We start from the raw sequence: 13,523 nt of genomic DNA, 5'->3' as shown, positions 1-13,523 counted from the left end.
ATCATCATTACGTCCGATTGAAATGGCCGACAAAAGAGGAAAATTGAGCGTAAGATGACCAATGATTCATACTCTTACAAATAAATGAAATAAAAACGCTAATGACGTATCTATCAGAGTTCAACTCGACAGTTCCATTCTATCCTTTCTTTTTTTTTCTAATGTGATTTTCATTTTTGTTACTTGTTCGGAAACGTATCAGTTATCTAGACCAATCCATCGTACAGGGATAAAGCCTGATGATCAGCATTGACTAGCTTTCAACAGAGATAGCGGTTTTATAGGTAATGGAAAAACGATATGACGTTGTTGACGAGAGAAAACGAGTTAACTCAAAGAGGTATGTTTGAAGAGTGAGAGTACAAGGGCCACAAAGGTGAAACAAGAGATCAGAACGGGTAAGAGTGACGTGTTGAATGGGATGAAGACATACTTGAACAATTGTAGGATCTTGTTTTGAACCTTCTTTGAATTCCTCAAATGTCAATTTTTCATCATTGTTCTTATCCATATTCCGGAATATTTTATCGACTCGCTATTCATCAGCTGGACGTTCCATCATACCATCTTGCTTCTATATGAGAGTACCTCTTGAGATGGTTTGACCGAACATAAAGAATAAAACGTGACATCAAACAGTCGTAGGATTTGAGCAAAAAGAAAATAGTGAGACGGGAAGAAGAGGCGCAAGGATGAATGATCACTTGTCCCAACATGGAATATAGGACGAGATGAAGATATGGAGACAAGAAGACACGGAAATGATAGAGAGTCGTGTTTCAAAGAAGAGCAGGGGACAACAAGGGGATAGAGGAGGAGATTAGGGGATAGGAAGATAACAGAAGGGAAAGTAGGGAAAATTGATGACTCACTTTTTCTGGAGTATCTTCATCTTCCGGTAATCTGACCATTTGACCAGTCATCTTATATATACTCTGTACAATGGCCAACATCTCTCCATATGTGATGTAACCATCTCTGTCAATATCATATAATTGGAACGCCCCTATTTGTCAGGAATACATTTTCACATTTTTTGCACGGTTCCGCTAAAAGGGGGGGAAACACTTGTCTGACTCGAAACCACGCAGGACTGGGAAAATTTGCATGGTGAAGGTGACAGTGAGCTTTAGCGGATGGAATCAGACCAGAGAGAGAGTAGAGAAGATAGGGGAAGAGAAAGTCAAAGAAGAGAACTGAAATGATGTGGAGGAGAGTGATAAATTGCAAGAAGGACCAACATCTCAATTTTTCATCTAGTCGTCCGCGTGAAGTGACAGAAAGGGCACAGATGAATTCTTTGAACTCTATAGTACCTGATTTATCTTCGTCAAATACCTAAGCGTCAGTTCGACGATCATTCGCAAAATGAGACAAAAAGCAGCAACACATGTCGATTTTCATTGACGATGGCTCGAAGAGATCGTTTGATACTGACGACGCCGAACATTGCGACAAGAGGTGAATGGTATTGGTGGTGGTTTGGTGTGTGGGTTTTTGGAGGAGGCTGGTTTAGAATTTGAGGGGAGAAAGAGGAGAAGAACCCACATTGAAGACGTAATCTGCGAATTGAGATGGATCGCCAAAAGGGAAGAATTGTCGATATATCTTTTTAAACTCTATTTTTGTCAGCTTAGTCTCGTCTCAAGGATCCAACTGACCTTCTTTGTTCAATTGGCCATTAGGACAATCTTTAAGAAACCCTTTGTGCTGTCTGTCAGCTTGACCGAGGGAATCCATAAAGCACGTTTGTGATGCAGCCATTGATTCATACCCTCTGTAGCGATGACGACGAGGCCGTATTCAATCGGTACTTCAAACGTTGCGGGCAGACCTCAGGACATTTGGACTGTGGATGGTGAAATGAGGGCTGGTGTAGTGAATGTGAAAGAACAATCATCAAGAGACTAGACGGGCGAGGAAGAAAAAAAGACAAACCCATTGTTGTAATTCTTTCTTGTCAACTGTACATCAGTTCAGTCTCGCAGTATCAAACATGATTCATTATCTGTGAATTTCTGCCTTCGCCTCGGTCTGCAGAACTGAACGATACATGACACTTCAAGCTGTAAAGTCGGTGGTGCTGGGTGATAGGAAGTGATGAGAGGTGGCAACATTGTGAGAGAACTGGAGTGACAAGGTAGAGAGAGCCGGTTTTCGAAACGTCCCGCGAAACTTGTACTTGAAAGACCACAGGGTAACTGGATGGTGTAGGGAATGATATCACAGAAAGTGGGGGAGAAGAATTTGACAAGCAACAACTCACAATAAGTATTCTTCTGCAATTCCGCCAACTCATCGGCAGTCAACTTGCTCTGTGATTTCCCCATCTTTATCAATCCCACTCAACCTGAACTAAACTTCCAAGAGGATAACCTTGTTCTCTTCTTGGCTAGAAAAATTACTCAGTTCTTCAAAATCTTGCGTCCCTTGTTTCTTCCCGATGTTTCCCACTGATCTTATCTTTTCAACTTCACCAGACTACTTCTTGATTCTTCAAATTATCCCTCTGTCTCGTGCGTTGCTTTATGCCGGGGGATGTCTGACTAAAGTATGGACGAATGTGTCTCAATGCAATCTAGTTCACCGATCCAGTCACAATGAAGTATAGCACAGCTTTTTATACTCGACTTTAATCGATTGAATGATCGTTTAGTTTTACTGTGAAGTATATCTGCTGACAAGACGGAATATATGTTTGAGGTAATCGCAAAGGGGTCTCTCTTTGATTACTCGGATGCGAGAGGGTGTGTGTGTGAAGATGAAGAATGTTGTTGAGCAAAAGATATGAGTATCTTTCAGGGATGGAGGGGTGACGAATATGATATGAATGATGTCTAATCTTGTCGATGGTTTGAATTTGGATGAATCCTCAAATTGTCAAGTTGTCGATGAAGATGATAAGATGACACGTGTAGATTCCCAACTCTTCTATCAAAATTGACGATCACCCAAATCAAGTGTACTTAGTTGATATCAGAACGTTGTGATCCGATGCTTGAATCCTATCTTCCTTCTGTGATGCCGATAAGTCGGTGCTCGCTGTGCTAGATGATTGAAACGTGAATGACGTGACAATTCGGACTTATAGAGGCGATGTTTTAGAATGATTTATGCCAAGAATCGTATAACGTCGCGCACCGCTTTTCTTGGGTGCGGAACTACACGAGGTTGAAATCGTATGATTCAACTCTAAGTGATAGTCTTGATATCTTCGATAGGCCAGATGAAGGATAATTCGTTGTCCACTGTTCACTGACGTACTGGGGAAGTGGGTTGGTGGAATGGTCAAATTTTGTGGTTGATCGGTGAGGGGGATATCCGGCTTCAGGTGAGGAGAGAAAGACGAAAGGAAGTTATTTGGACGTGGCTTGAGGGGATGTCACTTGAAAGGAAGTCAAAGAGTCAAATCAAGGGTTGAGAGGGTTTGTAGGATGACTATGAGCTTTGAGATGTTCTTGAAAAGATGGATATGAGGTCGAAAGTAGATAGTAGAGGTGGTTAAAGTGGAGTAAGGCTGCGTGGGTCCAGGCCTAGAATCCTAATACAGCTATAAATCCCGGTCCGATTTCCGTGATGCTATTCGAGTACTTGTACAGTTATTGTCTATCGCAGTGCGCAGTTGACACTTGGGAAAGATGACACGAGGTGAGTGTGAGTGTAAGCACAAAGATCGGGGTGGATAACAAGTGATTTGATGAGTTTGATCAAGAACAAGGACCGTAGGCCTTGGACCGCATCAGTCGGAAAGAAATGACGCAGTCATCCTTGGCATCAACTCATATACCAGTAAATACTTATAGTGCTCAACATGTCACTAGATCACTAGTAAACTCACATGCACATGTTTCTACACATGCATCATTAGATCACAATCTTTGGATCATACCAAACCCCACCCCAACCTCACATCCTCTCGATAGGTGTCAAACTTAACAACCTCATGGCGTAGGCCAAAACCTCCCTCGTTCGAAGATACAAAAATAATCTCGCTTTTGCCTCTTCTTCCTCCGCTCCACTAACTTTGACACTTTCCCATGCCGCTCCTACCAAATGAGAGATCTTGAAACACCAATGAACCAACGTGCTAGGTTCGTTATTCGTATATGCCGTTCGGAGAGTGGTCGGGAAGATGGATAGATGATAGATCATATCGTATATTTTGGGGTCGGATAAGATGGATATATCGATATCATCTGATGATGATGCGATTGGAACGTTTGGGTTTTTACGTTGGACTGAACAAAGACGAACGTGCGAATATTGAATAAAAGGTCCGAAATCTCCTTCGAATGAGGTGCAACGTTGCATGTTGAACGTGTAGTCGTTGACTCTAGTCAGTTAGCTTGATTGTTTGTAATCGATCAAGTTGATAACATGTGATAGGGCCAGAACAGCTGAGCCATATGACCTTTCAAGCTATCTCACGAGGAGATGATAATGTACGAATAACAAGAAAAAAGGTAGAGGAAGGTGAATGAAGACCACACTGAATAACTCACCTCTTCCCAGACAAATCTTGTATCTTCACAGCAGTCTGTCCAATAATCGCCGAAGTCGTTTCTGGATCCTCGATCTGTCTATACTTCTCCTCATTACTTCTCATCTGCTCATGCATCACCTCCTTCGCTTCTTCCAAGATATCATCTAGGAACACAACAGTCCCTTTCCTGGTGCTCATCCCATTCACCATCCCAAAGCTCACATGCTCGAACACTCCTTCCTTGTAATAAGGCTCTTCCATCAATTCCAAAGTCTTGTACAATTGTCGGAAATGGAGTGATTGAGCAGCTTGAACAACGTAAATGTGTTTGTCGAAATGATACTTTTCGTATTTGTCATAAGCACCTCCTAGGTCACGAGTGAGATAAATGGTCGTTCCGTCTGCTTTACGAATAATGGCTCTGTCCATTTTCCATTCCATCAAATCAACCAGGAGAGCACCTCTGTCTTCGCAAGTCAATTTCTTCTCGAGGCAAATGTCGATGGCACGTTGCATAGACTCTTTCCGGACTTGCGATTCACCCCAATATTCGTCAAAATGGATGTTGAGTTTGTCGTAGACGCCTACCAAGGCTTCGATGGAGAGATCTCTGAATCGAGACCATTGTGCGATAGCTTTGGGTTCGCCTGAAAGTTAGTTCATATCTACCCTGGCCAAAATTGGAGGGCAGAGAGGAGTAAGGATGACTGACCGTCTTCCATATCTTTGAATACTTTTTTCGCTAGCGCATGGACGGTGGTCTCCGAGTCTATCTCCTCACCGGCGTTATATCGAGCCTTCTCCGCCGCGTCATCCTCGTTGATCTTGACGTACACCTGGGCATAAGTTTGATCACTCAAGACATTTACCATGCTCCCATGATCAGGCTTGAAGATAGCCATTCGAGGCGAGACGGATGGAGGGTTACTTGCGACGGGCAAAAGACAAATGTACGAGAGAGACAGATGCGGTATGTACTCTCACCTTGAACAAATGCTTTATAGGGTCCTTGACCAGCTCCTCCTCACTCCCATACCGATCAAAACCGATTGACAATTTCCCATACTGAGTACCCCAATCACCCAAGTAGTTGATCCGCTTCACCTTCCAACCAAACGCTTCGTGCATGTTGGAGATGACGGCACCTATAATGGTAGATCTAAGATGACCGGCATGGAAGGGTTTGGCAATGTTTGGAGAGGAGAAATCGATGACCATGAGTTTCCCTTCGTTCTCGTTGACGGCACCGTATGGAAGGGTAGGGTTGGAGGGTTCTTGACGAGCAGCGAGGGAACAGAGTTGGATTTGACGGAGGACATGGTAAGTGAAAGATTCTTTGCTGAGACATGAGCGGAGGTTACGACATTGCTCGTTGCAATCGTGGACACAGGTTGGGATAGCAAAGAAGGGGGGAAGAATGACTAAGTATGACTTTGGTGGACAAGCTATGATTAGGACACGGTATAAAGGTTAAACTCACTTGAAAGTAAACGCCAAAAATGGCTTTTCGAAAGACACCTTTGAGAGGTAATTCGAAGGTTGAAACGCTTCCAGAACCTTTGCGGCCCATTCATCCGGTTTACCTTTTTTGAACCGAGGGATAGCTACAGCCAAATCTGCACCTTTCTTCCCTGTATTGTCAGTCTACTTATGACACTGTAAATACGACCTTTCATGCTCTTTTACGATAATATTGTAATGACAGAAATTTTGTAGAGCGGAGGAAAGGAAGAAATTCTCACTCACCCACATCACATCCTTCGAAGATTTTCGCAGGGTCTTCCCCCCATGCTTCAGCTATCAAACTCGCAGCAGCGAGTCGAAATGCGTCCAGAATTTGTCGCTGTGGGTTGGCAGCGGGTATGGAAGGGAGTTGCGGAAGTTGGTATTTTGAAGAGGTGGGTATGTGACTGCTGGTCACTATGGGAGGAGCGACAGACGTCATGGTGTATCTTCTGCTGAAAGATGTGAATGAGGGATGGAATTGAGGTATGAAGGAATGAAGCAGGAGAGGTCGAAAGGAGGGTCGAATGTAGGTCGAGAGAAAGGCGAGTCGACTGGTTGGGAGCAATGATCGCGCTGGGTAAAGCGTTAGTGATAGTATGATTACGATTTTGAAGTTTTTAAATGGGAGCAGCACTCCTCTGCCCTTGTTTTGTTCAGCCGGTGGCGTGTAATGAGGATGGTGACTGGCAACGTTGGTTCGTACTGTGGACCGTAGGAAACCAAGGAGAGTCGGTTGTCAAAATTCCATCCTACCTTGTGAGCCTGACAATTGGTCGAGGGGTGAGTGAGACTGGCAATGGAGACGACCACCTTATCCACCGTGGGAGAAAGTCGGAACAGCCCGCCATGATTACCCGATGCGTCTGCTTCCGTCGCCGGCGGGATCGTCCTTCCCTGCTCAGCCTCCGTCCCTCTCTCCGCCCCTTCCTCCCCTCTGCCCTCGTATCTCCTCCGGATCCTCCGGTTATACCAACATCCCTCTCGTGGCTGGTAGGACAAAGTAGGAGGACCATAGCGCTGTTATAGACGGCGAGATGGCCGGTACAAACCGTTATGCATCAAACATACTTTATTCTGTGGAAGGAACGAGAACTTGCTGAACCCTTCCCTTCATTGTCTATACTACTGTGTAGAAGATTGTAGAGAGTTGTAGTAGTTTCAGGCGTCATGACCGAGCTTCGCTTGACGAGTCGTTTTTGCCAATTGGGCGTTAGAAGATTACCGGGTTATGTATCTAACCGGGCGCCGAGTGTACCACGACTACTACTCCGACCCAACCCGTTCTCACCCTCCCAACACGTTCATATATCCACAACCAACGTCATCCCTTCACATCGTTTTCATTCAACTCATTCTCATTTCAACACAATGTCAATTCCAAAAGTTCAAACAGCCGCTATAGTCCCTGAACTAGGTGGTGACTTGACTATCAAGACGGATCATCCTGTTCCAACTATCGATTCTCTCAAACCGGGAGAATGTCTGGTCAAGATTTCTCATACTGGGGTTTGTCATACAGATTTACACGCCAAGATGGGTGATTGGCCTGTTAAACCTATGGTACCTCTTATCGGAGGACACGAAGGTGTAGGTGAGATTGTTGGGATCGCACCTGGTACTGCCAATAGTCCTGTAAAGGTCGGTGATAGGGTTGGGATTAAATGGATGGCGGATAGTTGTCTCGATTGTGAATTCTGCAGGAAAGGTTTGGAAATGAGTGAGTCGCTAGTCTCGCATCGTTACCCCTTGTCATCACTATATGACAGACATTTCACATTCTACCGTCTTATCTCAATCCGATGATCATGACATTCCGATACAAGTATGGTAGATGCTCATCCCAGCCTGCCCCAAAGTCAAATACTCGGGTTACACAGTAGATGGTACTTTCTCGCAGTATGTAGTGTCGTAAGTCTTTCCTACCCCACCCCCACTTCACTCGGAGTTGACGTATAGGTTCGTTCATCACGTCACCCCGATCCCCGAGGGTATCGATTCGGCCGAAGCAGCATCTTTGCTCTGTGCTGGTGTAACGGTATAGTGAGTGATTTCCATTCCTCTTGTCCCTCACTACGTTCTCACCTATGCCTGTGTGTCTATCTGGATGTGCTGTACCACCTTTTTCACCTCCCTACCACCCCTCTTCCGCTCCTTCCACCCCTCCCACACTTCTTCCTACCTACCACACCCCCACCCTTCCCTCATATTCTCCTATACCCCCACCCACCCACAAGTGTGCGACAAACCCATCATAGTCCAATGCGGCCTTTGTCGTGAGGACATGCGAGTGGTCAATCTCTGGATAGGTTCGATGCATACTGACCCCACAGTAAAGCACTCAAGCAATCCAACACCATCGTAGGCAACTACGTCGCTATCCCCGGTGCTGGTGGTGGTCTCGGTCATCTCGCCGTCCAATATGCCGTTGCTATGGGTTTACGTGTCATCGCTATTGACACAGGGAAAGATAAAAAGGATTTGTCTTTGAGCTTGGGAGCGGAGACGTTTATCGATTTCAAAGAAGAGAAGGGTGAGTTCTCTTTACACAGCTGAACGTACCTCTTCTCCCCTTTACCCTCTTCCCTCTGATTTTGGTCAACGGCCTATTCCTGATTCCTCCTATGATACATTCATCCATCCATATCTCTGCTCCTCCCACACGTCGTCGAATGTCCCTCCTTCCTACCTTGGAGAACAAGAGTTCCGGCATTGTTTTATGCCCAACAACAAGTTTCTCCTTTCCTGACTCGTGAATCAACAGTCACAGCATTAGAACAACCCTGACCATCAGACATCGTCGGAGCTATCAAATCATCTTCCGAAGGACTAGGTCCTCACGCAGCCATAGTAGCTTCCGCTTCTGCCGGAGCGTACAAACAAGCTATCGATTACCTTCGACCTGGTGGCACACTCGTCTGTGTCGGAATGCCAGACGCAGATATCGGTATAAACGCTTTCTGGTGTGTTTTCAAAGCTATTCGTGTACAAGGTAGTTATGTTGGAAATCGTCAAGATGCTGTTGAAGCTTTGGAAATGGGAGCTGCTGGTAAAGTCAAGGTACATTATCAGTTGAGGGAATTGGAAGATTTGAAACAGTCAGTAAAACTATCGTTTATCTATCATTTCGTCATTTCTATCCTTCTTTCTTCCCCTCCATGCTCTCCATACCTCCTGAGCCCTCATCTTTCTTCGCTCCTTGTTTCTTCATTTGTCCCCTGTTTCCCATGTTGTTGTTCCTTCATAGGAGAGGTGATTTTCGTACAATGTGTATAGACCAAGCTGACAAAGAAAAGAACTTACGAAGATCTCGAAGCTGGTAAAATCGCCGGTCGTATCGTGTTGAAAGTCTCGTAAACTTCCAATGTCTCGTTATGAGGACAAAGGTTCAGTCCCGAGTTAGTTCTCAAGTTTTTGTTCGTAGGGATTGTTCCATCTAGTTTGGTATAGCAGGGTAAGAATATGAATTGTGAATAGATCAGATCAGCTCATCTCTCTTTATGCTTATTGACTAAATTTTACATGATGAGTTTTGTGCATGTTCATTGCCGTTGAGGCTATGTTTTTCTTTTGTACAAATGTTGAATGTTTTCCTTCCATATCTTTCGTGCCGTTTATACCTGCTTCACCTTCTGCACAATTTTCCTTCTCTCCTTCATGTTCGCACCTGAGACCGCTTTTTAACCTTGACACCTTGCTTCCATATCATTCCCCATTCACCACCATCACACTCTCATCATTGACATGTTTCTCACCTACATCCTTTCTCGCCTGCACATGGTTCGTCGTCCTCTTTCCAAGTACCACATGGAGTCAAGCATCCCCACATACCCGCACTCCGTACCCCAACACCTCCTCCCCCTTTTACCACATATCCCTTCCATACGAAAACCTCATCTTTCCTTTGAGTATGTGTAACCATTGTAATTATACCTATTCAAAACAACCCTTCAACTTCCCCAGTATCAACATTCAAATCAATATCATAAAACCCAGGTCTGGTAGTTAAACCAGGCATAGTACTCATATCCCCAACTAAAGGATAAACGAAACTTGCTCCAGCACTTAACTTGACATTCGTTATAGGTAAAACGAAACCTTCCGGGACTCCTTTTTTGTTCGGATCATCACTTAAACTCAAAGCTGTTTTAGCCATACAAATCGGTAATCCTCCATAACCTTGAGAAGTATATTTATCCACATTTTCTTTTGCCATTGGTGATAAAGAAATCGAAGATGCTCCGTACATTTCTTTAGCTATGATTGTGATTTTTTCGATTAAAGAAAGAGATAAAGGGTAAAGGAATCGGAATGAAGAAGGTGTTGAACATGCTTCTATCACTGCTTGAGCTAGTTTTGATGCTCCTGGTCCACCGTATGACCAATGAGAGGAAGGAACGGCGTGATCTGCTCCTACGGATAGAGCGTAAGATTGGATGAGAGAGATTTCGGCGTCGGTATCGTTTCTACTTGTCAGAATGTATGAAGCAGCAAAGTTCCATGTTGGGTGTATCATGTTATTTTTTAGGATAGTTTCCGAAGGCGAGAGCGAGTCAGAGGAGGGAGAGAGTGTCGACTTAGCTAGGCTCGGATGAGAGGACATCTAGGTGTGACGTCGATAGAGGATGGGGGTAGTGAGGGATGGAAAAATGAAGTAGAATATGATGATAAAGGTAGAGATCTAGATGATACGTAGAGATACTGGGAAAGAGATAAGGAAGGGGTATATTGAGAAGGAAGAAGGGTTGAATAACTCACGAAAACTTATTGATAGCTACCACAACCTTCAATCCGAACTTCTTTGCATTCTCAATATGTTTCCCCAAATTCCCACAACCTTTCCTTAACAAATCCAAATCTTCTTTTGTATAAACCGCGTCTAAAGGTTTACCAGGTGTAACGATCGGACCTCCTCCGTGCATTTTCAAAGCCCTAACAGTAGCTACCAAAACCACAGCGTTAGGCAACAAACCACTGACTCTACATTTTATATTACAGAATTTCTCCATTCCTATATCCGCACCGAACCCAGCTTCAGTGACCACATATCCTTGTCTTTCATCTCCATCGCCTTCTTCCGTTCCTGCCAATTTGAGAGCGATCCTATCGGCTATAATGGAAGAATTACCATGTGCGATATTTGCGAAAGGTCCAGCATGTACGAAAACTGGTGTACCTTCTAAAGTTTGCATCAAAGTAGGTTTGATTGAATCTTTCATTAAAACCGTCATCGCACCAGCACAACCTATATCTTCTGCTGTTATAGGTTCACCAGATTTTGAAGTTGCAACTACCATTCGACCTAATCTTGTACGCATATCGGAAAGATCTTTTGAAAGAGCTAAAACTGCCATACATTCAGAAGCGACAGAAATGTCGAATGCAGTTTGTCTTGTAGAACCTTTTTCTGTTGGTGCTTGACCTATTGTTATAGAACGGAGATATCGATCGTTTGTATCAACCACTCTATTCCAAGTTATCGTTTCTGGATCCATATCAAGTCTAGCGAATCTTGAAATTTCTTCATCTGTTAAATCGTCCGGATTGGTTTTGTCTATACCTAGTTTCTTCAATCTTGCAATCATAGGTTTTGCAAAAGTTCTAATTCCTTTTTTAGATGGACAAAGTCGATTGAATAAAGCTTTATCGGTTTGAGTAGATTCGTGAAACATACGTGCGTCTATAGCGGCAGCTAATAAATTATTAGCTGCTGAAACGGCATGAATATCTCCTGTGAGATGTAAATTGAATTCTGTCATAGGAATAACTTGAGAATATCCTCCTCCCGCAGCTCCACCTTTAACACCGAATGTTGGACCTTGACTGGGTTGTCGAACACATGCAATTGCCGTTTTACCAAGATGAGCACATAAAGCTTGAGCTAATCCAATCGTAGTAGTCGATTTCCCTTCACCGAGAGGAGTAGGTGTGATACCCGCGACGACAATATATTTCCCATCTTTTCGATTTTTGAGACGTTCCAAAATACTCAACTCTACTTTGGCTTTATATTTCCCATAACTTTCCAACTCATCTGATTGTATACCCATCTCTGCTGCCAATTCTGCGACAGGTTTTGGAGTTTGAGCAGTAGCGATTTCGATATCACTCGGTACGTTTTCCTTGACGTCCAACGGTAGAGGGATAATCTTTCGTTCTCGATTGATACGCCAAGTACGTTTCGCAGCTTCGAAAGTATTGTTCATGAGCATCGCAACTGTCATCGGACCAACACCCCCTGGAACAGGTGTGATATAACTAGCGACTTGACTTGCAGATTCGAAATGAACATCACCGACTAAACGTTGACCTGACTTTTTGGTTGAATCAGGAACATAATTGATTCCCACATCGATAACTATACAACCTGGTTTCAGCCATTCTCCAAGGACGAACTCTGGTATACCAATGGCTGCAACTACCACATCTGCAGTTTTTACGATATCTCGTAAATTTTTAGTTTTTGAATGACATTGAGTTACTGTGGCATCTTTCTTTCGGAGTAAAGCAGCGACGGGAGTACCGACGATATCACTTCTACCCAAAACGACAGCTTGACTACCTCGAAGATCGAACTCTGTAGATTCGATAAGTTTTATAACTCCCGCTGGTGTACAAGGTGTGAAATATGGTTCGGAAAGACGGGAATTGAGTAAACCGATATTTTCAGGATGAAATCCATCGACATCTTTCAAAACGTTTACTGAATCAACAATGGATTTTTCTTCTTCTTTTGTAGTTCCCTCAAGAGGAAGTTGAACGAGGATACCAGAAACAGTTTCGTCCGCATTGGCTTTATGTACAAGTTCAGAGAGTTTCTTCACTCCTGTTCCTGTTGGAGAGGAAGATTCGAGATCGGAAGGAATAGAAATATGAGAAACGGTCATACCGCTTTCTTGAGCAGCTTTGAGTTTCATACGGATATAAGTGGAGGAGGCGGGACTGGAACCGAGTTGGAAGATTGTCAAGTGAGGAGGACGAAAACTTGGGTTGGCGGTGTGGAAAGAGGAGATGGATTCGGAGATGGAACTTCGAAGGGCTCTGAGTGTCAATGGGACTGGTGATGGAAAACATGACAAGTGTCTGAAGAGCAATGAAGTCAAGCGAGCGAGCGAATGAGAGAGGTCAGACGGGTCGGGTGTCACATAAGCAGGAAAGATATGTTCGCAAAGTCATTGCGCAGGATGGGGGTGATAGTGGACGGCAAGGAGCATAAGACATTCTCGTCTTCTCTTGGCCGGAGAGACAGTAAGACCACAATCATGGACTCACTTTGCGATCCCAGTTCCATCGATGACCTTGGCCTTGACCTCTTCATTCTCAACCCCATTTTTCAGAGCCATGGCGAGTCGCTTTTTCTTCTTGAAAGTCGAATAAGGAGAACAGCTGATACTAGTCCTTGGTGGTGTTATACCTCTCAAAGTCGGCGTTGTAAGTGCGTACGATGATCGTATAGCTGGTAGATAATTTAGAGAAAGACGATTTGGCTTGAGGAGATATGAAGTGATGGTGAGAAGCATGGAGGGTGGAATGAGAC

At 44.1% G+C, this 13,523-nt stretch overlaps 4 protein-coding genes across 4 annotated transcripts; 1 reads left to right on the top strand and 3 right to left on the bottom strand.

The window, feature by feature from the left end:
- Positions 1-206: 206 nt before the first annotated feature.
- TREMEDRAFT_32424 (uncharacterized protein) lies at positions 207-2,330 on the bottom strand (the record flags this gene model as incomplete). Its single annotated transcript, XM_007005596.1, has 8 exons — positions 207-236; positions 434-535; positions 873-1,006; positions 1,242-1,338; positions 1,549-1,619; positions 1,662-1,710; positions 1,939-1,964; positions 2,267-2,330. 8 exons carry the CDS (start codon positions 2,328-2,330, stop codon positions 207-209), a joined length of 573 nt encoding a protein of 190 aa, XP_007005658.1.
- Positions 2,331-3,841: 1,511 nt separating this feature from the next.
- Positions 3,842-6,686, bottom strand: TREMEDRAFT_44762 (uncharacterized protein). Its single transcript, XM_007005653.1, has 6 exons — positions 6,230-6,686; positions 5,964-6,114; positions 5,468-5,822; positions 5,196-5,319; positions 4,503-5,130; positions 3,842-4,333 (listed from the first exon to the last, which is right to left on the bottom strand). Exons 1-6 carry the CDS (start codon positions 6,426-6,428, stop codon positions 3,907-3,909), a joined length of 1,884 nt encoding a protein of 627 aa, XP_007005715.1. The 5' UTR covers positions 6,429-6,686; the 3' UTR covers positions 3,842-3,906.
- A 365-nt stretch (positions 6,687-7,051) lies between these two features.
- On the top strand, positions 7,052-9,542 carry TREMEDRAFT_57311 (uncharacterized protein). Its single transcript, XM_007005674.1, has 6 exons — positions 7,052-7,706; positions 7,834-7,897; positions 7,946-8,029; positions 8,320-8,519; positions 8,781-9,084; positions 9,283-9,542. The coding sequence occupies exons 1-6, from the start codon at positions 7,358-7,360 to the stop codon at positions 9,341-9,343; spliced, it is 1,062 nt and encodes a 353-aa protein (XP_007005736.1). The 5' UTR covers positions 7,052-7,357; the 3' UTR covers positions 9,344-9,542.
- Positions 9,543-9,923: 381 nt separating this feature from the next.
- On the bottom strand, positions 9,924-13,506 carry TREMEDRAFT_32433 (uncharacterized protein; the record flags this gene model as incomplete). The annotated part of the gene is made up of 3 exons (XM_007005597.1): positions 9,924-10,452; positions 10,745-13,027; positions 13,259-13,506. The coding sequence occupies 3 exons, from the start codon at positions 13,504-13,506 to the stop codon at positions 9,924-9,926; spliced, it is 3,060 nt and encodes a 1,019-aa protein (XP_007005659.1).
- Positions 13,507-13,523: the final 17 nt, after the last annotated feature.

The sequence above is a fragment of the Tremella mesenterica genome, assembly GCF_000271645.1.
Source record: "Tremella mesenterica DSM 1558 unplaced genomic scaffold TREMEscaffold_8, whole genome shotgun sequence".
Lineage (NCBI taxonomy): Eukaryota > Fungi > Basidiomycota > Tremellomycetes > Tremellales > Tremellaceae > Tremella > Tremella mesenterica.
This window is presented reverse-complemented; position numbering and strand designations above follow the sequence as displayed.